General features: G+C 35.1%; 2 protein-coding genes across 5 annotated transcripts in view; both read right to left on the reverse strand.

Annotated features, from left to right (window-relative positions):
- Positions 1-27,874, reverse strand: part of LOC135839633 (neuronal acetylcholine receptor subunit alpha-7-like) — a 307,481-nt gene that overhangs the window by 124,408 nt on the left and 155,199 nt on the right. The gene's annotated exons all lie outside the window — the stretch shown is intronic.
- On the reverse strand, positions 5,882-15,133 carry LOC135839589 (uncharacterized). Of its 3 annotated transcripts, XM_065355680.1 has the most exons (5): positions 14,897-15,132; positions 14,578-14,816; positions 13,156-14,491; positions 12,787-13,034; positions 5,883-8,158 (listed from the first exon to the last, which is right to left on the reverse strand). In XM_065355680.1, the coding sequence occupies exons 3-5, from the start codon at positions 13,214-13,216 to the stop codon at positions 7,379-7,381; spliced, it is 1,089 nt and encodes a 362-aa protein (XP_065211752.1). In that variant the 5' UTR covers positions 13,217-14,491; positions 14,578-14,816; positions 14,897-15,132; the 3' UTR covers positions 5,883-7,378. The 3 variants fall into 3 exon arrangements, with proteins under 3 accessions (XP_065211751.1, XP_065211752.1, XP_065211750.1); XM_065355679.1 differs by having other exon boundaries at positions 5,882-8,158; positions 12,787-14,491; positions 14,897-15,133; XM_065355678.1 differs by lacking the exon at positions 12,787-13,034 and having other exon boundaries at positions 5,887-8,158; positions 14,366-14,491.

Below are 27,874 nucleotides of genomic sequence, written 5' to 3' on the forward strand. Positions count from 1 at the left end.
TCCCAAAATAACTGGAAGGATCACCCTTAATATTGTATGATTAAACCAGAAGATCATTCGTTCCCACCGAATGATCTATTTTTGTTGAATAATCTTTTAAGCACAAAGTTGCTTTGGCGAGCCACGAGCTTCACTTGGTCTTGTAACTCTGCAGTAACTTGTTCCTCGTCAAAACGATGATGTGTTCGCTATATTGACACAATAGATGATAAGTGCAAATGGGGTTCTCCCCTTTGTCCTTCTTTTCGTGTTTTATCCACTTTTAGCGTGGTAATTAGTGTTTCTCTGAACATTTTGATAATTATGTTTATTAAATTTGGTTCTTTTGAATACACCTCGATTTTCCGGACATCGAGAGTATTTCTCATCTATACATCAAGCTTCTAGTTAGATGTTCCTACTGAAGCACCTGGTATTAGTGTGTGCAATGGAAAGAGGTAGGAAAAATGTATAGTGTCCAAGTAAGTTTAAGACAATTGATTATAAACAAATCATAATTAATTGGGATGGGTAAAATAGGTAAGAATACACCAAGTATTAGTGGCTGTATAGGAGATACTTATTTTATCTCAGATGAAAGACCTAATTTCACCATGTTCTTAAGGATATTCTCTACCAACTGTTATCAGTAGTGATTTTTGATGAAAACTATAAACTTTGGCTACCATGGATTGTGCAAAAACTATTGGACAGATTTTCATGAGGTTTGGTTTATTTTACTCAGAAAACATTCAAAAGCGAGGGTATGTCAAGATATTTTTGATTTATGTCATTTAGTGGCTGTCATTGGGAATTGAATGGAGGTACTACCCATACAACAATGACCATGCTAATTTCGATGTGAATGTCGACCCATCCACATCCGTCACTTTTGGATGCCACATGTCGATGTGAATTTCGACCCTGTGTCCAGCTAATTGTTGATGTAATTGTCGACTGATGTTGATCTACATTCGTGTCGACAGTTGGCTCCACACAGGGTCGAAATTCACATCGACATGGGGCATCCAAAAGTGACGGATGTGGATGGATCGACATTCACATCGAAATTTACGTCGACCTCCTGCTTTGTTAAGTTATAAAATTTGAGTTTTAAAATTTTTCATTTTTTTTTCCAAAAATTATTTCCTCTGATGTGGCCATTGCTAGTGCTGAAAGCAGCATCGATGCAAAGTCCACTTCCGAAGAAGTACAGACGAAAAGTCTGTATAATCAAGAAGTCCAACAGAAATCCCTTATATCAAAGATGGTGCAATACTTTATCTGTGAGTACTAAACTAATCCATTTTCATGTCAACATGTCGATGTTAATGTTGATGTGAAATTCGACATCAACAAATACATCCACAATATCAACATCATATCATCTACAACTCCAAACTGCGGAAAAGTGAATAATTTCATCAATTCCCTTAAAAATTTGTTTTCCACATTGAACAAGATCATATTTTTGAATGTTTACTAAAATTTTAAACACTAAAACAGAAATTTTAATTTTGAAAAATTGGTCGACATAGTTGTAGATGTAAATTTTGAGCATCGAATTTTACATCTATGTACATGTCAAGATGGCATGTCGAGGTATCAGAAATAATGAGAAAATTTCGAAAATTTTCATTTACCTGGCTTTTGTATGGACAGAAGATTCCTACTAAATAATCAATTTATCACTTTTCCATCATACACGGAAAAAAAAAAGTATAGGTAATTTTTATTATTTTAGCACAATAACCGGATCCCATTCGAAAATACAGTAGAATTTATTTTAGAACTTGGTACTTTCAACTGGTCACACAAATTATTTTTAATGTGATAGCATGGTAAAAATTATTCCTCCATAATGACTTTTACTGTACCATTATAGTAAAAATAACACGAACCAATAATGTAAAAATTAATGTGTGGTGAAGAAAAAAATACTCCTCTTAAAGTAATTTTTACTATTTGAAAAGTAAAAATTATTCTATCGTAATAATTTTTACTATATTTTAATAGTAAAAATTACTCGAACCAATTGTGTAAAGATTAATAGGCGTTGAAGTAAAAAATGCTCGTTTTGAGGTAATTTTTACTGTTTGAGAAATAAAAAGTACTTGTGGTGAAGTAATTTTTACTTTGGAGCAATGATATCAATTTTCAAAATGAAATTTTAAAAAATTAAAATAAAGGGGAAGGGTTACGCTAATTTGAATTTTTTTTGCACCATTGGATAGTGCTCGATGTGGAGGATTTTTTGCAATTTTAATATCTTACGAAAATTTCCTAACCTAATGACCTAACGGGGAATCGAACCTGGTACCTTACGTTTTCCTAACTACCTAACTTAACTACTCGGCTATGACCACGCTATTAATAAACGAGGGTTAAAAGAATATATTTGTTTGCAAACGCGTGGTGCTATTTATCACGTTACTGTTTATTTATTGCGTGCAGTTTGATTGGATAGCGCTTTTTCACATGTTTGTGTGTGTATTTTCTGTGTTTCCGGGATATCGTATAAAATTTCAAGGTCTAAAGTGCGTTTTTCGATTTTTGGTGAATTTTTGAAAATCGAATTCAGGCCAAAAGTGAGAGAAAAAATCAAAATTTTACCAAATTGACCAAGAAAGCTGAAGTTTGGTATATACCCTATTTTCGACATGCCAAATCGATTGGAGACGGTTTCAACCCGTTTTGAGCAGTTCTGGAGCCTCCAGCAGGTTTTTGAAACTCGAAATTCCCACAAAATTCCATCAAATTGGAGTTGTAAAGCTAAAATTTATACTAAAAACTAATTTCAATACTCTACGAAGTACTGCAGGTGAATTTCAAGTCGTTTTGGATCCTCCAGCAACTGTTTGAAAATTCCTGAAGCCTCCAGCAGATTTTTGAAACTTTAAATTTTCACAAAATTTCATCAAATAGAGATGGAAAGCTGAAATTTACTCTACACTCCAATTTTAACACCCTCTGAAAACGACTTCTGGTGGATTTCAAGTCATTTTACAGCCTCTAACGACTTTTTTTAACATTACTGGAGCCTCCAGTAGATTTTTTAAACTTGAAATTTCCTCAAAATTTTATCAAACCAAGATGGAGAGTCGAAATTCATTCTGCAAACTAATTTCAATACGCTACGAAGTTGACTGCTGGTGAATTTCAAGTCATTTTAGAGCCTCCAACGACTGTTTTGAAAATTACTGGAGCCTCCTGTAGATTTTTGAAGATTGAAATTTCCCCAAAATTTTATCAAACCAAGATGGAGAGTCGAAATTCCATTCTGCAAACTAATTTCAATGCGCTACGAAGTTGACTGCTGGTGAATTTCAAGTCCTTTTGGAGCCTCCAGCAACTTTTTGAAAGGTTGTATGACGTTTTTTTGGAAAATTGAAATTTCAAAACCATTTGAAACCATCATGTAATCTGCGAAGTAAATTTCAGCTTGCCAACTCCATTTGATAATTTAATGTTGGGGAAATTTCAAGTTCCAAAAATCTACTGGAGGTTCCAGTAATTTTCAAAAAAGTCGCTGGATGCCCTAAAATTACTTGAACCCACCTGAAGTCGTCTTCAGAGGGTGTTAAAATTGGAGTGTAGAGTAAATTTCAGCTTTACATCTCCATTTGATGAAATTTTGTGAAAATTTAAAGTTTCAAAAATCTGCTGGAGGCTCCAGTAATTTTCAAAAAAAGTCGCTGGAGGCCCTAAAATTACTTGAACCCACCTGAAGTCGTCTTGAGAGGGTGTTAAAATTGGAGTGTAGAGTAAATTTCAGCTTTCCATATCCATTATTTGATGAAATTTTGTGAAAATTCAAAGTTTCAAAAATCTGCTGGAGGCTCCAGAACTGCTCAAAACGGCTTGAAACCGTTTCCAATCGATGTGGCATGTCGAATATAGGGTATATCCCACAAATTTCAGCTTTCTTGGTCAATTTGGTGAGATTTTGATTTTTTCCCTCATTTTTAGCCTAAATTCGATTTTCAAAAATTCACCAAAAATCGAAAAACGCACTTTAGACCTTGAAATTTTGACAGGTGATAAATTTTTGCATGATCTTTCGATCTACCTTTGTAAAGTTTGAAAAAGTTCGTGCAAGTCCTATGTTAAAACGCAAAATCTGCGATTTCGGCTGACCTGTCAATCAAAATGGCCGCCATTTTGTAAGTAAGACCAACTTTTTTTTGGCAAGTTTGCTTTAAAATGTTCCTCAGGATGTCCCCTTTAAGAAAAAAGTTGTCCCGGAGGATCGGCGGGGGGGGGGGGTGTGTGCAATTACTCCTATTGTCATATGCCGGACTATTAATATTGACACAGTAATTCGTGTTTTCCATGTAGTAATAATTACTCTCACAATGCGTGATATTTACTTAGAAATAATAGTAAAAATTACTTTTATAACTGAGTAATTTTTACTTGGGCAGAATAGTGAAACTTTACTATCCGTGAATAGTAAAAATTACCGTTACAATCGCAACAGATAATACCACCTGGTGCAGTACTTTTTATTCAATCATACAATTTTATTTTTTACCAGAACAGAATAGTAAAAATTTACCATCCGTAAATAGTAAAAATTACATTGAATTTTGTGGAAAAAAATACTATACAGAAAAGTAATTTTTACTTTCATCACGAATTGAACCACGCGTTGAGTGATTTTTACTATGAGATTAGTAAATTTTACTATGAGGTTTGTAAATTCTACCTAATTTTGGGTAAAATATATTTTTTGGCGGACATTTATTATTTTTTAACAGGTAATTTATGTTAAAATTTTTTTCCGTGTATGTTGGAAAAAAACGTAGTCGATGTAAATGTCGACGTCGACAATTGTTGTGCAGGTATTGATGCTCAGATATCCGTTGGAAAAGCTAAATTAGAAAATATGGCTACATACGCTCGCTCTCAATGATAAAGTATTAGCATTGGTGAAAAAAATTGAAAGAATTTTGAAAATTCATGGAGAAATCTCCATCTGAAATTTAGATGGGAGAGAGTCGCGGGACATAAGTACGACTAAATTCGTTCACTCGATTACACACAATCTTATGAACAAACGATGAAAATAACAAACAAATCGGCTTCATATTTTGAACGTTTTTGCAGAGGTAGAGAATACCCTTAAGTAAGTAGATTAGATTGGTAATCACAGATGATAATTACTCAGGGTAAAACCTAGTGATTATTAGTGTATTGTACTTTACTCGATGTGTGCTTTAGCTCGCATTAAATTACATAATAATAGTTTTAGTTATCCTTTATTATTTTTGTATGTAATACTTTCGGTATATCAATAATAAAATCATATCAAATGGCATACGGTTTTTATTTGATGAAGAACTGAGAATGTGCTTATAGTGAGTAAATAATTGCCATAGTCTCCTATCTGAGCTAGTCAGGGACAAGAGGAAAATATTCACTGCCTAGTGCCTAGGGAATATTTCTTAGCCAACATAACAGGATAATCATGCACATATCCACTATTCGGGTAATTCTTACTTTCACTAACAATACAATTTTTTCAAAAATGCCCCATTCTTGAAGGTCTATTCTTCTTTTTAGGGACACCTCCACAGCTAGCATTTCTTCTGCGCAACTTTCAATTCAAAATGATGGTTTCCACTAAATTTGGTAAAAACTCATTTTTTAAATTTGATTTTTGAAATTAAATTTGTGACTAAAAAAAATTGAATCAAATCAGGAAAAAATTAACGAAATTAGGTATTTTACAAAAATCCTAAATTTTGGAAAAATTTCCGAAAACAATCGAAAATTCATCTGAAATCTGATAATTATTTCAAAAACAATTTTCACATGAAAAATAATCAAAAATATTGGGGCTTATAATGCTTACTTTTTTTTCAAACCGTGAAAAAATATAGGCACTAGAAAAGGAAAATTTATAATGAAATGAAATTACACATTTTTGAAAAATTACAGAGTAAAACAGAGAAATAAAATAAATATAGGTAATATTATTTTAAAAAATGGGTACAAATTAAACACATAGGTATACCTATCAAAATGCATAAAATGCAAAGGTCTATGAAAAAATTTAATAAAAAATAATATTAACAAATCACCATTTTAGAAACAAAATTTTGCAACAATTAAAAATTTCAAAATTCAGATGGATCGTGAAATTTTGACTAAAATTTGTTCATGTGTCATTTTACATAACTTTAGATTAAATTCTGCACCAATATATTCGGCTAATTTTTCATTAATTTGGCAAAACTTTGCACAATTTTACACAACTTTTGATAATTTTTATTCAGCAGTTTTCATTCAACATGGTTCAGTCAAGATTAGTTCTTAATGTGAGTAGATAATTAATAATGATGTTATTTTTCAAAATGAAGTGTCATGAGCAGGCCTATAGAAAATTCAACATTTAGAAAAGAACAAAATTTTGTGCCCTGGTAATCTTAAACATTGCTTTTTAGATTTTTCAATTATTTTTCTAGTTTTTTGAACAATTTGTCTTGATGAAAAATGAAAAATTCAACCTGGACATACAAAACATGAAATTAGAAATCGAAAATGAAATGAAAAATTCGGATAGATGGATCATAAAACTGAGAACAAAATAAAGTGACATCCAAAATTGAAAGTGAAATCACAAAATTAAAAAAAAAAATTGAAAACTTGATATGAAATTGAAAATTTTGAAAATAAAACTTTTAAAATGAAATAAATGAGAGTTGAAATGAAAATAGAAAACTGAAAATTACCTCAAAATGAAAATAAAAACTAAATCATAGTTCATGCATCAAAAATTGGAAATTCTGAAAATCGTATGGAATGAAAATCAAGTGAAACCGAAAACTCTGAAAATGAAATTAAAAACTGAAAAAAAAATCACAAACTGAGAATTCAACTGAAAATAATTCTGAACATGAAATCGAAATTGAAAAGGAATAAATGAAAAATTCAAATTGAAATCGACAACTGAAAATGAAACCAAGAATTTTGGAAATGAAAATGAAATTTATCGTTAAAAACTAGAAAGAGTAAAAAACGTATACAAAAAAATAAGGGAAGAAATTTCAGCAAAAATGAACTGGTATGATAAAAGGGGTGAAGGCATCCGACTTGTTTGTGAAAATAAGCTAAGGAATGCCTAAGCAACCAACAATCGCGAGCTTCAAATATGTATTTCCTAATATCTTGTTCTTAACTGTTGCTTAAAACGTTTTAGGATATTGGAAATTGCTAAACAATTGCCGAAGTTGTTACTTGGTCATCATATTTTCTGTTTTATGGCAACTATTAGTCTTACTTAACCTTTGCCGAAGAAAAACTAGCACTGACAAAGTACCATACATGTCCCACTGACTGGCGTATATCCTCCCTTTCTTCTAGGACTTAAGACACGATGTATTACATTCTCGCTCTATTTTGGAGGTAGAGAAGTGGTCATCCCATATTGGATATCGTTTTTAGCAAAACTACATCGACACGCTGATGACTGCGGCATTCCCACTTCTGGTCTCTCTGAAAAACGTTCGTACTCTAGAGGGATATGGAACCGTGGCAATTCAATCAGTTCTTTCGCTCGAACAAGTAATTGAACCAGGCGAATGCTCTGTTCGGTATAGTACCAACCGCCTATGTATTCTGAATCTAGTATATGATCGAACTGCTTATCACATCCGTGTAAGATCATCATTCCGTACTTTTGCCAAAAACATTTTTCCACGTGGTGAGCCAGCAAATGATCCCTTGCCATGATCAACGCAAATATTTGAGCCTCAGCGCCTAGTTCCGTACCGTTGTACAAGTGGGGCTGTTTCAATTCCATCATTAATTTGCTGTGGAGTCTTCTGGCTGAATTTTTCAAATAATTTATCCATCCTGTGAAGTACGCAAGCACCTTTTCGTGATAAATTATTCTTTCTCCTCTAAATGTGTAATCTGCTACAGCATGGTCAGCTACTTTTTGAATCATGTTATCCTCAAGTTTTGGCGCGAGCTTTTTCACAACGGCGATGAATTCATCTTTCGACAATCTTCTTAGTCCTTTTCGTGGTATTGAATCGCGTTTAGCAGCCTCATCAGCCAACTGGAAGATCCGTTTCTTGGAGTAAGTAAAAACCTTAAGATTTTCCTGCGTTGAAATCACATCTAGGAAACGGAGTACTGAAGACCATGCACAGAGAAATCGGCTAGGGATCTACAAAATCGCAATAGTGGATGAGTATAAGTGCGAGCCATTGTGAAAAATTTATTTCAAAAATAGATAAATGCTTTTAGAAACTTGGTACATGTATAGTGCTAATGTATGCCTATGACATTGTGAATCGTTGTAAGTTTTCAAAATAGAAACAATTGAGCGAGAACCAGCGTTGCCAATCCCTCATTTCAAAAAATCTCGAGAATCGTCCTTTGAAAAATTGCGGTATTCTTGGGATCTTTCATCATCGTGGATCTTGTTTTTTTTTTTTGTCCTCAGGAGTATACCATGATACCTATTGCTGAAAAAGGAATTTCAAACTCTTTCTAATGAGCTTGAAAAGAGTACTAGCTACTAGCTTTTGAATCTGTTTTGAACTGAAATTTCTAAATACATGTAGCTAGATGCATTTCTACTATGTTATTTTCAAATTTGTCAGGAACGAAACATTTCTGTGACTTTTCTAAAAATGATAAGGTAGAAAATTGATCTTTTGATTGTTCATTTGTCAAAAAACTTGATGCTCGCTCTGTTAATTTAAAAAACATAATTTAGAAGATATATTGTCAGAAAAACAAAGGAGATTTTATGAAGTTACACACTTAAGGAAATTTTGGTGTTTATCTATGTACTAATAGCAGGTATTGATGAAATGTACATATGTCGAGCAGATAAAACATTTTGGGCCAAAACTGTTACCTGGATCTGAGAATTGTACAACACCTGCGTAGAAACATCAAAAATACCTCGATCATGGCGGCAGGCCCATGTCATTGCTATCCAGAAGCCAGGCAAAGACCCAGATAATCCTAAAAGTTACCACCCTATATAGTTTCTGTGTCATGTCATCTGTATAAGATATTTGAGCGATTGGTCCTAAATCGAATAGGCTGCGCATATTGACAAGAACCTAATCAGTCAGCAGGTAGGTTGCAGACCTGGGAAATCTTGTACTGGCCATGTCCTGAGTCTAGCACAGCAGATAGAAGATGGTTTTGAACAGTGCAAAGTCACTGGTGCTGTGTTTGTGGACCTCACTGTAGTGTTTGACAGTGTGTCATTGGATACTTCAGTACAAGATCTATGAACTGACCAAGCACTACAAATTTACAGAAATCATTAGGATACTGCTCAATAGACTGGAGGTTCTATGTGACTCTAGATGGAAAGAATAGCACTTGAAGAAAGAAAAAGAATGGCTTGCCACAGGGAAGCGTCCTGTCACCCATTCTTTTTTAATATCTACACCAATGACCCACTAGTTGGAGGTCCTACACAAGTACACATCGCTTCCTTTATGCAGATGACTTAGCGCTCACAGCACAGCGTGACACATTTGTAGAGGTGGAAGACAGACTGAATCAGGCAATAGAAAAATTTGAGGCATCTACTTGAGGGTAAACCTAGCCAAGACAGAAATTTGTTTGTTCCACCTACAAAACTGTGAGGCCAAAAAACAGCTCAACATCCAATGGGGAAACACTGCACCAAACCACACTGACCACCCCAAAAATCTAGGAGTGACTCTGGATAGATTACTCACTAACCAGCAACACTGTGAAAAGACCAAAATTAAAGTGTCGGTTAGAACAAACTTGATCCAAAAGCTGGTAGGCAGCAGATGGGATGGGGAGCTATGCCACGTGTTCTGCATGCATCAGCGCTAGCTGGCGATCCCTAAAGGAAGCCTGTCAATTGGTGATAGGGTGCCTCAGACAGACTCTACTCACAGCTCTGCATTGTCTCGCAGGGACTGCACCACCAGAGGTATATTACTTAAGAGCAGACTAAAATTCAGACACAGTTTTCTAATAATAGTAAGTAAATGAATTAAGTGCTGCTGAAGTCGAGTGTTGTCAAATCTGGAATACAGCATCAAGAAGCAATACTATGAGCTCACTGTTGCCTCCAGGGCTAGAAAACCAGATAGATATCACTCTCTGTTTTGGTTTCAGTTTTATGTTTTTCGAAAAAGTAAAGGTTTTGGTTTTTGTTTTTTAAAATGATCATCTCTCATCCAGTTTTGATAAAGATTTTGATTTCAGTTTTGGTTTTGGTTTCAGGTGTTTCCTTTTTTATCCATTTTTTAGAGGGAAGAAGGCCAATAAAGTGATCACTTTTTCAAATACTTTGGGTATGTGATTAGAAAGTGGCACTTTGGCAGTGCCAAATTTGTCAACTTTTTCAGTTTTCACCTTTAGCATCAGTTTTTACTTCATTTTTACCAAAAATGCAGTATTAATTAGGCCAATTACCTGAAAAATTCCAAAACCAATTCAGTTTTCAATCAGTTACACTCTCAGTTCAGATTTTGAATTTGAGAAAATAACGCTCCCCTCCCTGGCTTTGGTTTTGGCATTACATGTGGGGAAAATAATGCTCCTGGTTTCGATTTTGGTTTTGAGCAATTTCAGTTGGTTTTTGGGGGTTTTGGTTTTGGTGTTGGTTTGCGAGCCCTGGTTGCCTCAAGGCAGCCAACTGTCAACAGAATATAATGGACAAATAGTTCAGATCAGAGAAATGACAGCCACATTTTGGATGCAGAATCCAGGAAATGTTCTGCACATGCGCCAGTTTGCTAGTGTTGGTAAAGTAGTTGGTTGTGTTATGAGTTAGTTACAAGTGACGTCGACTGTTTAGCAACTGCAACGCTGAACCATCTCTCTCTCCACCAGCACCTGACCAATCAGGACACTATAAACATCATGTTTGGCGCATGAGCAGAAGGTTTCCTGGATTCTGCATCCAAAATCTAGCCGTCACATTTTGCCTCATTTTCACAGCAGAACTATTTGTCTATTATATACGGTCGACGCAGCTAACTGAAATACAATGTCTAGAAAATGCTGAATAGATTGAGAAGTGGAACAACACGTTCAAAATTCAACCTATATAGATGGCACTTGGCTGATGACAATCTATGCAAATGTGGCGAGGTACATACCAGAGCTGAAAACGGTTACGCTACCCGCTAACTAGTATCTGGTTAAAATACTGGCTAAGCCTGCTAGTGGCTGGTATCGAGTTGATTCAGGTGTAGATAGTAGGTCTTTTCGGGCGACCTGCACACGCTGCACGGTTTTGTCTAAAACACAAAATCGGAGCAACTTGCACACTCTGCTGTGGGTTTTTCTTGCAGTGAAGTGTGCAAGGGGCGTCACTTAACCAGTTTTAGCTGCACAGTTTGCAGTGTGTATAGTGAGCACAACCAGATTGCTTTCGCACTTAGTCTGTGCACGCATTTCAAAACTTGATAATGCGTAAGTGGGAGGTGTTACACTTTGACAACTGTCGTTTGTATGTGTGATTGACATTTGACAGTGATTGATGACAATGATGACGTCATGCCAATACACTGGCTATGCATTCAACGCGCTACAAGTTATAATGTGAACTGGTGTGAAATGTTTTCAACTCGCTACAAGGTACTAGCGAGAAGCGAGAATTTATGGAACAGGGACAGTAGTTACCGGCTGTCAGCGAGTACTGTTTTCAGGGTGGCTATTCCCAAAATATTTTTGCCTCCGCACAGGGGTGCTAACCTTAATTATTTTAATTATGATTACAGTTTCACTCCAATTTTTCCTTGAAATTTTTCGGTTTTCGGTTTGGTTTTGGTTTTGAAATTCAAAATTCAGGTTTTCGGTTTCAGTTTTGATCTTATATACAAAAATTTCAGTTTCAGTTTCAGTTTTTGGTTTTTTTTGGTTTTACATATTTTTTTTTTAATTTCTTCAAAATTTCTCAATCTCAGAAAACAAACTGCAGTCATGTAATAATAATTCTAAAAAAAGTATATCTATATATTTTTCAAGGTCCCTGGATTTTGAGTCTCAAAAGTCAAAAATGTGAAAAAATCTCCTCAAAAAAATTGAAAAAACTGAAAAAACCCAAACTGAAAACCGAAAAAAACTGAAATAAATTATATTGGTTTAGGTTTCGGTTTCACTCACTCTGCTTCATTATTAATGTTATGGTTTTTTACGGTTTTTAAAAAACCTATGAAATTTCGGTTTTTGTTTTCAGTTAGGGTTTGAAAATGGCTAAAATTATGGTTCTTGTTTGGGTTTCGGTTACGGTTTTCGGTTTTTTGCAGTTACAGTTAGCACCCCTACCTCCGCAATCGACGTAATCGAATGCAGTGAAAGAAAGCAACCATGTTGAGCGTAATGTGCGTTATTTTAATACATATTTGAGTAGCAATTATGTTTATAAATAAAAGCCCAATCAACAATTAAAATTTCTTTTTTTTTCAAGATAACGCCAATAATTTGCAACGCTCATTGCGTCGATTGCAGAGATTGTGGAGGCAAAAATATTTCGGGAATAGCCGCCCTGCTCTGGTACATACATAATGACAGACACCTTTTCATGTATCGCTTATACTGTGAATTTGACTCAGACAAACTGAACCAGACTATTGGCGACAAGGGGATTAAGTTCCTCAAATACTAGAACAAGAAGGGAATTTAGATAATCCACCGGACAAGAGAAAAAAAATCAAATTTAGCAGACTTTTTAGAGTTTTGAAAAAAAAAAAATCTTGGGAGCTGGCAACACTGGAAAGCACCAAACGCGAATTTCAATCATCATTCCTTCCATGTAAATTTTTTCACCATTACACTTACGTAAGTCGCATTCAATATTTTCGTGTTTCCATCTAATTTTTTCTTTCTGGTGCGTTCTGCAATACTCTCGGACCATAATTCTCCCAATACGGATGTTAAATTAGTTGCTATCGAAATCCACCGTACTGGATCTCCTTTTGCCGAAATGTTCCGAATATTCTCGATTTTACAATTTAGGGTGGTCTCAATTCGTTGACGTTTATCATCACTAAGGGTATCCAACGTTTGAAGAAAGTCTGTGACTGAGTCTACGAATATGTACTCATGTTCAATTAAGTGAAAAACAAATTCACATTTGCAAATAATAACCACGAGTATTTGTAAGTAGGTACACTGGTACAGTAACTTACACAGCATCGATAAACTCACCATTATTATAGTTCTCGCTTCCTTTGAAACACAAGAAAAACACAAGAAAAAAAAACTGCATCTTGAAAAATATTCTATCTTTAGTTCACGGCATGATCGAGATTAGATACACGAGCTCGGAAAGTTAGTCAATATTCATTTAAAGCAAATCATATCAACGATAAGATCATCGATGTTGACGAGAAACTGTAATCAACTTACAGTACTGGCTTATTATATAGGATGAATGAAGTACTCGTACAATAAATAAGAGATAGAATCTTATCAAATGACCAAATTGTACTATATAGTACAATTTGGTCATTTGATAAGTAAAGTAGGCCTACCTATAATTTTAATCGATATTCAATACACGTTGGTAACCTACAAAAATTTTCATTTCTCCTTCAAGAAAAACAATAAAGTAGCCCTGGTGAAACGAGAGCAAAAGCTCTCGAAAATGAGCATTTCGAAATATTTAGTTATAATGTACCGTTGAAAAAAAAACCAAACAAACAATATTGTGAGTAGGCACCTATAACTTATATCTACACCTAAGCAATACGGATCTTACAATTGAAAATTATTTACGTCACGAAAAGTGTTCGAAAGATGTTTTGGTTTAATTGCACGGCCATAACTGTGGCACTCCTACCGTTCTGTTATGCATAAGTGGTTGGTATTTCAACACTACATCCTGCGGCGACGATTCAATACGCCTCAATACCCTTGTGAAAAGATTAAAATATTCTACGTTTTTGACTTCGTAGTACCATCCGTTACAAAAATATAAATCAAACGTGCTATCCAAATCTTCTTGTGGCCTGTACATTAATCTATCCGTATAGAAAATCCAAAAGTTGTACTTGACCGTATTTCCGAGATTGTAATCACGGCACAGTATTAACGATAATTCCTCGATAACTGCTTCACACCTGTCTGAACCATACTCCAGTTCGATTTCATTCTTTAAATTTACAAAAAACGGTTCTTCACCCCCTTTCAATAGCTTTGTCCAACGATAAAAATCCTTGATAACTCGATCAAAAAAAAATAGAGGCGTACCATCATCACTACCATCAGCGAAGTAATATTCGGGAAGTTCGTGCGAAGCTACTTTTTCAACGAGTTCATCACTAAGGTGCGGTCCTAGCGACTTTATTAATACAGTAAATTCGCTTTCATTCATTCTTGTGTAGAGATGAACAAATGTTGGAGATCTTTTTAGTACCTTGTCCAACATTTCGTAAATTTTGAGTCTGCTGATGGGGATTCGATGAGGTTTTACATGATTCTTGAATACGCGTTGTAGGATTTCATGGATCGCTAGCATGGCGCACAAAAAGTTACTGGGTACCTGACGAAAGTTCATCAAATAAATAAAAGCAGACCAGTGGTGAAAAATTACGAGTATTTCGCAATGTAGGTACAAATCTCGCTTACGATTACAGAAGTGATGTTTTCTGTTACACCATGTTTTTCATATTCCTCGTCCCGATGTTGTTCAGTTTGCTCGAGCACCTTTTCTGCAACAACTTTTGTGATTTCGGTTATGGTGGTGATTTTGTCGTTGTTTGCTCCTTTTAATAATATTTTTTCGATCGAGTTTATTTTCAATCCTACGCCTTCTTCGATTTTATCGATCAATTCGAGGTCGAGGTTCTTAATTGTTCGGAGAAAATCTAGAATAATTACGTTTTAAAAGGCGTGTTGTGTAATATAAATCGGTATAAAACGTAGGATAAGTTTCAAACTCACTCACCATTAGTATCTAAGGTTTTTTCACACGAAACCAACTGCTCGAAAAATATAAGAAATATAAAAAATCTTGGTGAACACAAAATATATGTCACCAAACGTGACGACATATTGAAATTTCACGACAAATTGACATGCTCGTATTCAAAATTATAAGATTCTAATTTACTGATGATATTTCAGCGTCCATCGTTGTTAAGGAAGCAATGTTACCAAGTAGATAGCCGATAGGCGCAGATTGATTCGCTCTGGGATGATAGGTCTAGGTACCTACTACCTAGAGCGCGCTGCTATACGCGCGCAGCGATTTTTTTTTAAATTCAATTGGTAATATGTTTTAATCCTACAATTTAAAAAATAACTCTCGTCAAATTACGTAAAATGATAATCCATTGATCGATCACATATCGCTTACCTAAGTTACGGTCCAAGCCACATGTTAGTACATACTACCCTCGAGTAAATCCGCCATGTCACCAGTCACCACTACCTCGTTGGCGGATTGCAAGGGGTTATGTATCTGCAGAGTATAGAGTTTACGCAGGGACTAAAAATATTGGCCTAATCGTTTGGCTGCGGTTGTTACTCTCATGTTCTCATCAAATATTCGACGGAAAGTTGAATTTGCGGTTTTAACGTTTAGGTAGGTATTCTAATTTTCGATGACGTAGGATTAGAATTCTGTTCGCGAACCAGCCGTCATACTTCCCCATCCTCAAGTATTCAACTATGTAAGTACAAGGCAACGCTCGCCGAAACTTGAAACACGATGAAATACTTATTAACACTCGTACTTCGTTCGTTTCTACAACTACAGAATATGACCATATAAAAGAGTAGGTACCTAACTGGACGTTGGACGTGCGTGATTTTCGATCGAAGTTTGGAAACGTACAGAGGGGTATGCTGGACCGCCATTTTCTTCCTTGAGCGAATTTTCTACAAGTCGAAAACTACGACATTTACAGAAATTTTACAACAGTTCTTTTTTGTAGAGAATGAAAAAATATGACCAACTGTGCAAAAATCTTGAAATTTCATGCGTAGAACCTGAGAAATCTAAACGCACCCTAAAAACTAGACTATTAGAATCTTACTCAAATTGGAAATTTGGTGGGTCTGAAGATGATAAAATTGAATACAAGCTCCTTCAAAAGGAATATAAAAAATTGATCAATTGGGCAAATATAGAATCAAACTCTCACAAAGTTGCAATCTCGAATCATATCTGCAAAACTACATGGAAGATAATAAACGCATATCAACCATGCAAACAAACCATTGATCATATTACATTCTAAAGCCCGGAACGATGTCGTTAGTCGTTACAATGACATCGCTTCAAAACTGTTAACGGTATTGTTAGTAACAGGTTTATTTGAAGCGATGTCGTTAGTATCGCTTTTGGTATCGCTATCGCAAACGCTTTTGAATACTGACTCACACACTCACACACCCCCGCGCTCATATAAGCGTGCACAACCATTCATGTATTCATGCAACAGATAAGGATTTCTGTGCCCATGCATAAACGATACTGAAATAATCGTTTTATGAAAAGTGATTGTACCAACTAACAGGTTCGGGTTTTATTTGGCGATACCGATTACTAACGGATGTCGCTTTTAAGCGATGCGATAGCTGTTATAACTACATCACTAACAACATCGTTCCATTCCAAAGACACCAAATATACCAAATCAGCTGATATGGCTAGATTATTCAGCCAACATTTTGCAACTGTTGCGAATAACGTATAGTTAATTCTTCTCAAACATTGGACCCATTATCCCTTATTCTAGCTAATGATTCATCAATGTTTGTGTTACCAGCTACTGCAGCTGAAGTCTCTAATGTCATACAAGGTCTCAAAAATTCCAACTCCAGGGATAGTTATGGTTTAGATGTAGGTCTTATCAAACAAGCTGATCGCTACATATCTCATATACTTGCTGAACTTTTTAATGACTCCATAGATCAGGGACAATTTCCAGAAAGCTTGAAATCAAGTATTGTAACCCCTGTACATAAAAAAGGAGAAAAATCAAATTTAAACAACTATAGGCCCATCTCTGTAACACCAGTATTCTCAAAGATTTTTGAGCGTCTGTTGTATAATCGACTGATACAATTCCTATCAGCTAATAGCATTCTAAGTGAAACACAATTTGGCTTCCATCGTGGAAAAAACACCACCAAAGCAATATTTAATTTATTGAACAAAATTCTCCAAGCTGGCTAAGAGGGTGAAAATTCATTGGCTATATTCTGTGATTTATCAAAAGCTTTTGATACCATGAACCACAGAATTCTACTGGGAAAGTTGGAAAAATATGGGATAAGGGGTCCAATCCACAGTTGGCTGAAATCCTTCCTTGAAAATAGGGTACAAATAGTCAAAATCCAAAATGGTGAGACTTACACCTTTTCTGAAGAGAAAATAATAGACAAAGGAGTGCCCCAAGGTTCCATACTTGGACCTTTATTGTTTATTCTCTATGTTAACGATTTGTCATCTTACATTAATGCACTTCTAACCCAGTTTGCAGATGATACAACTATGTTTTTAAAAGGTGGTAGCTGGGACACACTGCTTAAAAAAACAGAACATGTTCTCAAAAACTTAATCTGCTGATTTAATGCAAATTGCATGAGCTTGAACTTCGTTACCTTAATGCCAAATCCGAGTATGTCCATACAAAAAAAGGACGATTTTACGCATCACTGATAAGGCTCGGATATGCTCGGAAGGGTTCGTTGAGTTCTGATTGAACATCGGTCAGCTTCGTGCATCTTCGGTGGTGCATTTTAGCTGTACTCCGATGCAAATTTTTCAATTCAGGGCTTCCCAGAGCCTTATCAGTGACGCAAAACGACGATGTTTTTTTGGATGGACATACTCGGATTTGGCATTAAGGTAACGACTTGGAAAAAACAGTAACAGTGCCTTTCAATGTAACCCCCAAGGAGGCAGACCTGGTAGCAGAAACTCTCTCAACTCTACCTAATGTCTCTCATGCTGCAAAGTTCTTAGGGGTTGATATTTAATGCAATTTAAAATGGGATGTATACATCACTAAATTAACCAGTCGTTTGTCATCTATAAACTTTTTACTCTTTCAGCTACGCCAAAATACAAATCAAAAAATTCTCAGACTTGCATATTTTGGACTATTCCACTCTACAATGGCCTATGGGGTAGTTTTTTGGGGAGGTAATGCATCTTATGTCAAGCAAATACTCACACTACAAAAACGTGCGATAAGAACAATTTATAAACTACCTCTAAGACAAACATGCAGACCCATCTTTGTTGATAATAAAATTCTCACTACAATATCACAATATAATACTCTGGACATATCTCTCATGGTTTATACTGGGGTTATAACCTTTCCAAAAATTACCCATCCATACAGTACCAGATCATGAGGTAACCTCAGAACTCCCCACCACCGTACAAAACTTCTCCAGTGTAGTACTGTATCATCTGCTGCAAAAGTATATAATCGGATTCCAGGGAGTGTAAAAAACCAGCCAACTGCAAAAAAATTCAAACATGTCCTCAAAGAATGGCTGATAACTAGGGCTTATTATACCCTGGAAGAATATCTCAGCTCCCCGGATCAATAAGAGTTCAAATTTTTTGAAATAACCTGGAGTAGATTTTATGTACCTATAGTTTTAAATCTTCATCTTTTATGTTTTAATCAAGTTTTTATCCTATGTTTTAAAGCTGAAATTTGTATTCTATGTACATGCTTAACTTGATACGATGGCAGCAATGCTGCCGCATGTGTCTCAAATAAAGAATTTGAATTTGAATTTGAATTAAGTGGAAAGAGCTAGCGAGATGAATGCAGCGGCGTTGAGTAGGAAAAGATAAGGGCTCTCAAAAGCGACCTTGAAAATTAATTTCAGGGCCATGCACATGGTGTCCACAAATTGAACTGGTTTTCATTGGCGCAATGTATTCTACATACTAAGGCGACAAAAACGCGATGTGAATTTTTTGAAACTGGTTCATTAATTTACAACCAGAGTTGACAAAAAATACCCAAAAACTGCAGATAGAGAAAAAAGCTTGAAACAAAAGTTGTAGAGCGTGAAAAATTACACAATTCTATGTAATCACATTTTGAAACCGGTTCATTGGTTTGCATTTAGCAACCAGTTTTTGACAATCACCTAAAAATTGGAGATAGAGAAAAGAGCTTGAAACAAAAGTTGTAGAGTGTGAAAAATTGAACCATTTTTGCTGATAGGATTTTGAAAATGGCTTATTAATTTGCAACCAGGTAACTTTTGATAACTTGCTGCGAATTAATAAACCGGTTTCAAAATCTGATCTGCGAAAAAAGTTCCATTTTTCACACTCTACATACAACGTATGTTTCAAACTTTTTTCTCCATCTACAATTTTTAGGTGATTGGCAAAAACTGGTTGTGAAATGCAAACCAATGAACCGGTTTCAAAATGTGTTTACTTAGACAGAATTTGTGTAATTTTTCACGCTCTACAACTTTTGATTCAAGCTTTTTTCTCTATCTGCAAGTTTGGGGTATTTTTTGTCAACTGGTTGCAAATTAATGAACCGGTTTCAAAAAATTCATATCAAGTTTTTATCACCTTAGTGTGTAGAATACATTGCGCCAATAAAAACCAGTTTGAATTATCTACAATTTTTGAATGATTTTTGATAACTGGTTGCAAATTAATGAAGTGGTTTCAAAATCCGATCAACTAAAACAGTTCGATTTTTCACACTCTACAACTTTTGTTTCAAGATTTTTTCTTTATCTCCAATTTTTAGGTGATTGTCAAAAACCAGGTTCAAAAATTGTGATTAGGCAGAATTGTGTAATTTTTCACGGTTTAAAACTTTTGTTTCAATTTTTTTCTCCATCTACAATTTTTGTGTATTTTTTGTTAACTGGTTGCAAATTAATAAACCGGTTTCAAAAAATTCATGTCACGTTTTTGTTGCCTTGGTGTGTAAAATACATTGCGCCAATCAAAACTGGTTTGAATTTTTTGGCCAAACCGCTTTTTTCAGTTTGTGGACACCCTGTGCATGAGCCTGAAATTTTCAAGATCGCTTTTGAAAGCCCTTACTTTTCCCTACTCAACGCCGCTTCATTCATCTCACTGGCTCTTTTCACTTGAAAAATAAAAATCACCGAGTACTACTTTTGTGTCATACTGTAGGTATAGTTGAAAGTGGCTGGAAAAATTGATGAGTGGAAGCGTTAATAACGAACTTCATTTTTTCACAGCCTCGGAAATACATTATCATATATAGATATTATGTACTTTTACGTGTTTTTCAAAAAAATTTACACGAATGTTTGAAAAATCTTAAATTTTATGCGACCTTTTAGCAACTTGCACCATTTTAATAATTTGCAATTTTGCATGCTCATATCATTTAACTTTTCATATTTTTGACTTCTTTCATGCAACTGCCGCGTTAACCGTACATATGAGCAATTCAATCATTTTGAAAAAAAAATAAGACAAAGAAAGAAAAAAAAACTTACTCATTTCGATTTGTTTTGTAACCTTAATATTAGAATTCGACACTCACCTGAAACAAACAAAATAAATAACATGTTAGTTGTTTATTATCGAGCAAGTGATGAGCAAGTAGCGTAAGTATACTCTAATGCCCCTGAACCCAATAAAATTCCTTCGTAAAAAAACCCAAATAAAATCTAGATCTAAGATAAAAATGTACCTATTCTTTGGCCGGGTAGGGTGGGAGGGAGGGATGGAGGGAGGGAGGGTATTTTTGAGTCCCTCATTGGGTATGGTTTTTAAAAAAGTACCATTCGACAGATTAAAATGGGTTAAAATTTAGCCAGAAATTCAAATCTTGCAACAAAAACGTTTTTTGAATAATTTTGAAGAAATTGGAGCTCAAAATTGGGTCGTGACTCTCGAAATTCTCGAAAAAGTGTCTTGGCTGGAACATCAAAATGAGTCGAAATTCTGTCAGAAAATCAAATCATTACAGCGAAAAAGATTTTTTGAGCGTTGTTGACAAATTTTCAGACCAGGGTAAAGATTTTCGACATTTTGGAAAAATTTATCACGCAACTAATCAAAAAGATTTAAAATTTCGTTTAAAAAAAATCAAAATTTTTGGAAAAAACGATTTTTGATCATTTTTAAAAAATATAAGCGTAAAATTTGACCAACTTTAAAAGAATCATCATACTTAATTATAGCAGTAAAAAATTACCTTCATTTAATGCTTAAAATGGTCAAAAAAATTGATACAGAAATTTTTGACTTTCTGCCAAGATTTTGAACCATTTCTACAAATAACATGACAAAGCTTTTAAAAATCCCCAAAATGTTGACCCGATTCTGGGCTTAAAATCTTTCGAAATTGATCAAAAGCATTTTCATTACACACTTGAACTTGAGCAAAAATCTTAACCAATTTTGAAAGGTCACAAAACACTTTTTCAAAACCCCAAAAACCATGACCCATTCCATTAACATAGAAAATAGATTTGAATTTTTTCGGAATTTCAATTTACTTTCATGAATCACCTGGCACTTTTTCAAAACTTCTCCAAAAACATAATTAGTTGTGCTCAAAAGTCTTCGAATCGAGTAACATTTTCGTCATGATATTTGAATTTCTCTCGAAATCGTAACAAGATTCTTTAGAAATGCTCAAATCACTTTCAATTTTTATTCATTTTTTGAAATTTTTTTCCGAGGGCGGAGGCGGGAATGGGAGGGGGTCTATACAAAGAGATTGAAATAGCTTGTAGCTTGTACAATAGAGGAAAGTTTTTCATCTCAGAAAAGAGGGTAATCCAAAAGAATTCTGACACAGAAATCAAAAATCGTCAATAAATTTTCACAGATTTCTATTTTCATTTATTATTTTATTTTTGTGGTTTTTTCAGTTTTGAGGGCTCCTTACGAAGAGACCAATATACTTTTTGGGGAAAGGGTGATTTTTTTCCTTGAAAAGTAAGTTAGGTACATATTTAGAATAATTTTGACTAGAAATCAACAATTTGTCAAAATTAATTTATTAATTTTTTAGCAGTCTTCGTTCTAACAAGATCAGATAACCCTGCGCCGAATCTGATGCCTTGAATTGAGAAAAAAAAGGACCAATTTTATTCAAAATGGTCCTTCATCGAAAAATATAATTCTCACACGTCTTCTCTTCTCCCCCCCTCCCCACCAATACACAACATCTTATCAAATCTGAAAACTCGATGCACTTTTACGACCCAACAATGTCATCACATGCGAGTATTCTTTGAAAGCTCATTTTGAGCGAGTTGAAATTTCATTTTCATTCCTCGAATGATAGCAGAATCTCAAATATATTGATAGGGTTATTGGTTTTCATCGCAAACGAATGGTACGAGCACATTTCAATCGTATCAGGCGAATAGAGGAGAGATGTGTATTTGATTATTAGTCGAGTAGGTAAGGTACCTATATTGGTAGGTACGTAAATCTAACACACAAACACTGTAAAAACGTATGTACCTACACGTTTGAGCAAGCAAACAAACGCAGTTGGCAAATAATTTATTTTTGTTTTTTAGCAAATACATACATATACGATGTGTAGTATCGGAACAAAGGTACCAACAACGTTTATTGTTACCTACGAGTATTTTTCAAGTGTATACATATGTGATACTGGATGGCGGTATACCTTTCTTCGTATTGTACGTATACGTACGTATATACTTGTACCCCGAGGGCAGAGAAATAAGAAGAAAAATACGTTGCGAAATTTTTAAGCGATCGATTTAAATACTATTTTACATGGCAGATGAAAACGACAAAAGCAAAAAGAGAATCGAGAAACGAAGAAACATAGCGAGTAAATATAATAAGAATAAGAAGAACGAACGAAAAAGCAAAAAAAAAAAAACAGGTTAAACAGTGTTGTAAATGCGACGACGTTACAACATTTCAAAATTATAATAGCGATGTACCTAAATGTTGAACAGTTGTTCTGCTGTTACTACATACAAACTAACGATACGATACGACACGATAGAAAAGCAGAAAAGCACAAACGTAGCCAGGCTATTAATGCTAAAGTTTGAACCTGGTCAGAGTGGCGAATTACCTAACCGAGTAATCTAAGCTCGCGGCCCTCATTCAATTAACTTCCATTTAAGACGCTGCAAAAAAATTCCCCTTGAAATGTACGAATGAGCAAAATTTTCCATCCAACTGTATGAAAACTCAAAAGACGTACTCGTTAGAATTTTTCTTGTTCCTTTAATTTACCTACATCGAAGTATTTCTGATTTGTAAATTTGTATCAATTTGTACGAATTAATAATTCGGAAATACTCGAAGTTGGGAAGCACGTCTTACAGTATAAGGGAGTGGGTCAATAAATGATGGAAAATCATAAATGGAAAACCATCAAGTGACAGTTCTGCAGCTGCAGATTTCGGTTACAGTTTTCAGTGCCGACCGAATACCTACCTCCCTACTCTCAAACAGCAGGAACACAGCCCAAGAGAGAAAAAAATTAATAGCGAAATAAAAGCTCGCGAAAAGCGAAGGTGAAACGTGAGAAAGCGCGTCCTAAAAGAGGGAAAAAATTGTCTCGTGAAATACCTACGTTTTGTTAACTGGATTGAAGGTGAATTCCATTCCATTTCAGCGTATTTGGAATTTTCCTTCTATTACTTATACTCGTACGTTTCAGAATCACGCTCGCTCGCTCGTTCGCATGTACGAGTAAAAATCAGCGAAATAGATAAAAAATATTATTCGTATACGTTACGTTATACGTAATACGTACGTACGTATGTACTCGAATATTGCAAACGCGCCGAATAACATTTTCACGGCTTTTTTCCGTAGGTACCGTTTCGATTTTTTCGCTCGGCTTTTTGCGATTATTTTCTTCTTCTTGTTCTTTTTAGAACTCGTGTGCTTGTGCTTGGTTCGCATCTTTGTTTGAGGCACAGCGCAGGCAGAGTATTTAGGTCGGAAAATAATTACAAACTGCTTTTACGAGTGTATCTCGCAATATACTGGAGTTCGATTTCAAAGGGGAAAAAAACAACTACTAGTATAGACAAACGGTATAATTTAATTATCTCGTAGGTATATAGCGGTAACTTCTGTGATAGAACTCATTTATTCGATGTAGGATGTGTAGGTGTGCAATGTGCAGCGTTCGCAGGGTCTTCCTCTCTCTAGCCATTCGGTTGGAGGAGTATGTCTATGTAGGTAGTGTGCCTACCTATTTATCTGACCATGTCCTTATTTTTATTTCTATAGGTACGTCTCCTCTCAATGTTGATGAGTGAAGTAGTCTAAATTAAAAAAAGCTCGAAGTTTGAAAAAAAAAAATGACAAATTTCTGGGGACAAAAAAACAACACTTTCTGGAAATTTTGACCAAAAAAGGGAGAGTTCTTTCACAGTTTTGAAAAAAAAACATAGCTTTTTCGAAATTTTGATCTTAAAAACAGGCTCTTTTGGCAATTCTGATAAAAAATAAATATTTTGTTACAATTTTCACAAAAAAGTAAGATTTTTTCGTTTTTGGCAAAAAAGTAAAAACTTTTCAGCAATTTTGATAAAAACAGATCCTTTTGCAACAGAAAAAGTTAATAAATAGGTAAAATATGTAGTTACTTGGTCAAAAGACAAAGGGCTTCCGCTATCTGAGAGCAAATCTACAGTAGGTAGTTCACTTTTGCCGAGTTAGAGGGTGCAATTACCAAAGCATAATTAAATTAAAGGACACTCCACTACCTTACAAAAGCCAAATCACATATCTTGGTCTATGCTTTGACAACAAACTAAACTGGAAAAACCACATCAACCATCTAAAACAAGCATGTAACAATAGAATAAACCTATTGAGAAAACTATCCAGTACAACACATGGAGCAGACACTCAATCTCTTCTCAGAATTTATACAGCGCTGATTCGCTCAAAATGTGATTATGGGTTACCAACTTACTCATCAGCTAAACAGTCAACACTCAAATCACTGAACACTATTCACAACACAGCTCTTCGACTGGCAACTGGAGCCCTCATTACTACTCCTATACACTATCAGGAAGCATCTGAAATCCTCCCCTATATATGTTCAATAATCATCTTTTCAAAAATTTTCATTCAGTTTAAAACTGTTGATGGTCTCCCTCTCACCATAGACTCAAAAATTGATCCCAATCTCCCATATGCTTATACAGTGGAGTCTCGATAACTCAAACTCCGTTAACTCGAAAACTCCGATAACTCGAAGCAGAGTCTGTTTCCCTTCAACTCTCCATAAGACTCAATGTAAAATTCACTTCTTTCCCTCGAAGTAAAAAGTCCAAAAACTCCGATAACTCGAAGTAAAATTTTTGAGAAAGACAAGAAAAACCTCTGTAAGTCGAACGTTGCCAACGTTTTGCCTCTATAACTTGAATTTCTAGTTGAAAACACTTGTAAATTCGAATCACATTGATACAAAACTCTTTCACATTCCCATATCGGTTATCTTCAATGGTACCTATTGTACAATCTCATTCCATACTCCATACTTTAATCTTTTCGACCAGGTATAATACGTGTTTCCATTTCATTCTAGTAAAAAAAAAAACACTCATCTAATTCAAAACTTCGCTTACTTGAAATATACCAAAATTAACCTCTGTAACTCGAACTCTGATAACTCGAAAACTCCGATAACTCGAAGTCAACTCCTTCTCCCTTCAGCTTCGAGTTATTGAGACTCCACTGTAACTCATATCTCTATAAAGCCTCTTCCATTCTAAACACTATTCAGCTATATCCTCTTCCACCATTCTATCTAGAAAATCCTACAAAAACTACAAAAAATATACTCTCATTTGATAAATCACTACTTCAACACACTTAACTCAATACTCAAATGATTAATAACTTTATTGCTCAGTATAATGATTTCATTTCATTTTACACCAATGGATCGAAATCCGTGGATCGCTGTGGTTGTTTGTGATTGTGAGGTTTTGCGATTTCCACTATCTTTAAACATGGCAATTGAGAGCAGACTCAACAAAGTTGTGATCTTCGCAGATTCACTAAATTCCTGCTCTCAACCAGGGATGCCGTCAATATTAAATATCCCAATATTAAATTGATTGATTGAATGAATGAGCTATCCTGATTATCGTGATATGATACTAACAAATTGCGATCTATTCCGCAAGAATCGCTAAAGTGAATGCAAAAAATCAGGCACTGCGCATGTCAAAATTGTGGGTGGAGTTTACTTCCAAAAGTCAACAACCTTAACTGCAGGCTTGTAGGACTGCTCAGGTTTTGCAGTTGCTCCAAAATTAAGGTCCTACTTTGGAGCTTTCAAATGGTCCAGTCTGGTCATCTGGTTCTGCATTTTTGTCTTTGTAGGTTGGTCTGGTCCAGTCCTGACCAGAAATTTTCATTGTGGTCATGGGTTAGCCTAGGTCCAAAAAATGGTCTTAACTTTTCAGAGGAAAAAAGCTTCCTAACACATTACATGAGTTGAAAAATGGGATTTTTACTTTCAAAACATTGAAACTTTGAAAGAAATTGAATCACAATGGAAATTTATTTGAAATAGGCATCTAAAATGGCATTATAAATTTGAAAAATTGGACATAACTGAGGCCCAAACGGCAGTCATTGGTCTGATTTTATAGAAAGATCTTTGGTCTCGGTCTGTCCCTGTTATTTTTTCTGAAGAGGGTCATCTGTTCGGTTAATATTTACATAAATTTGTTTTAGAGGTCCAAGGTCCAGTCCAGTCCATTTGGTCTGTGTGCATTTTTGGGTCTGGTTGCGGTCATCAGTCCAGTTTTTTGGTCCGGTCTGAGAAGCCTGACCTTAAGCGTTAAAGATCCTTGCAGAAAATTTTGCAAGTTGTTGGTATCGTGATATCACGATAATCGCGATAATGGGGGAAAGTTAATCGATTAGCAATCTATAGTATCAGCGGCATCTCTGCTCTTAACTAAGATCCAAATCTAAGCAACATTCAATTGCCTCAGAAATCTCATATCTAAAATGTCACATGGATGTTAACATAGCCTGGATTCCAGCTCAATCAGGAATTTTGGGAAATGAAACAGCAGACTTGGCAGCAAAGCAGTCATTAAAAGGCTTTCACCTATACCAGAAACACCTGTCCCTGTGTCTGATGTGATGGAAACCGTTCATGGTTAATTTCCAGACAAAACCACACCACCAACATTCAAGCTTTACCCAGGAAGCAATCAGTTGGCTTATGCCGTGTTTGTACAGGCCATACACTCCTCACCCACTCTCATCTGTTCAAAAAAGAACCCCCTCCAATATGCTCTACATGCAAAGTCCAACTCAATATCTCCCACATCTTCCTCACCTGTCAAGATCATACCGATTTAAGAAACTCACTCAACCTTCCTAAAACTCTACCTGAAGCTCATAACCCTTCAGTCTTACTCTCCTTTCTTCAAAAATCCAACCTCCTTTCATTATTGTAACAGTATAAAATAACCCGTGCCTCTAGCCCTGTAGCTGTACACAACACAGTGACCAATCAACAAATAACATGTAATGCAAGGCTTTTTTTCTGAAATTTTGAAAAAAAACAAGACTTTTATTACTACAATTTTGGCAAAAAGTAAGAATTTTTGATTAGGTAATAAAAACCGAGCTTTTTTTTCAATTTTGATCAAAAAAGTGATATTTTGCGAATATTGATTGAAAACCGTGTTTTTTTGACAAACATGAATATTTCGTTACAAGTTTTCTAAAAAAGTAGGATTTTTGCGTTGTTGATTTTAAAAAAGTAAAAGCTGTGTAGCAATTTCGCTGAAAAACTGATTTTTTTGCTACACAAAATGCAAGATTTTCTAGTAATTTTCACCAAAAAAAAAAGGAGGAGTTTTCTGCAATTTCGGAAAAAAGTAAGATTTTTCTAATAGATAATTTTAATTAAAAAAAACAAGTTCTTTA

The sequence above is a fragment of the Planococcus citri genome, chromosome 3 (genome assembly GCF_950023065.1).
Source record: "Planococcus citri chromosome 3, ihPlaCitr1.1, whole genome shotgun sequence".
In the NCBI taxonomy this organism is placed as follows: Eukaryota; Metazoa; Arthropoda; class Insecta; order Hemiptera; family Pseudococcidae; genus Planococcus; species Planococcus citri.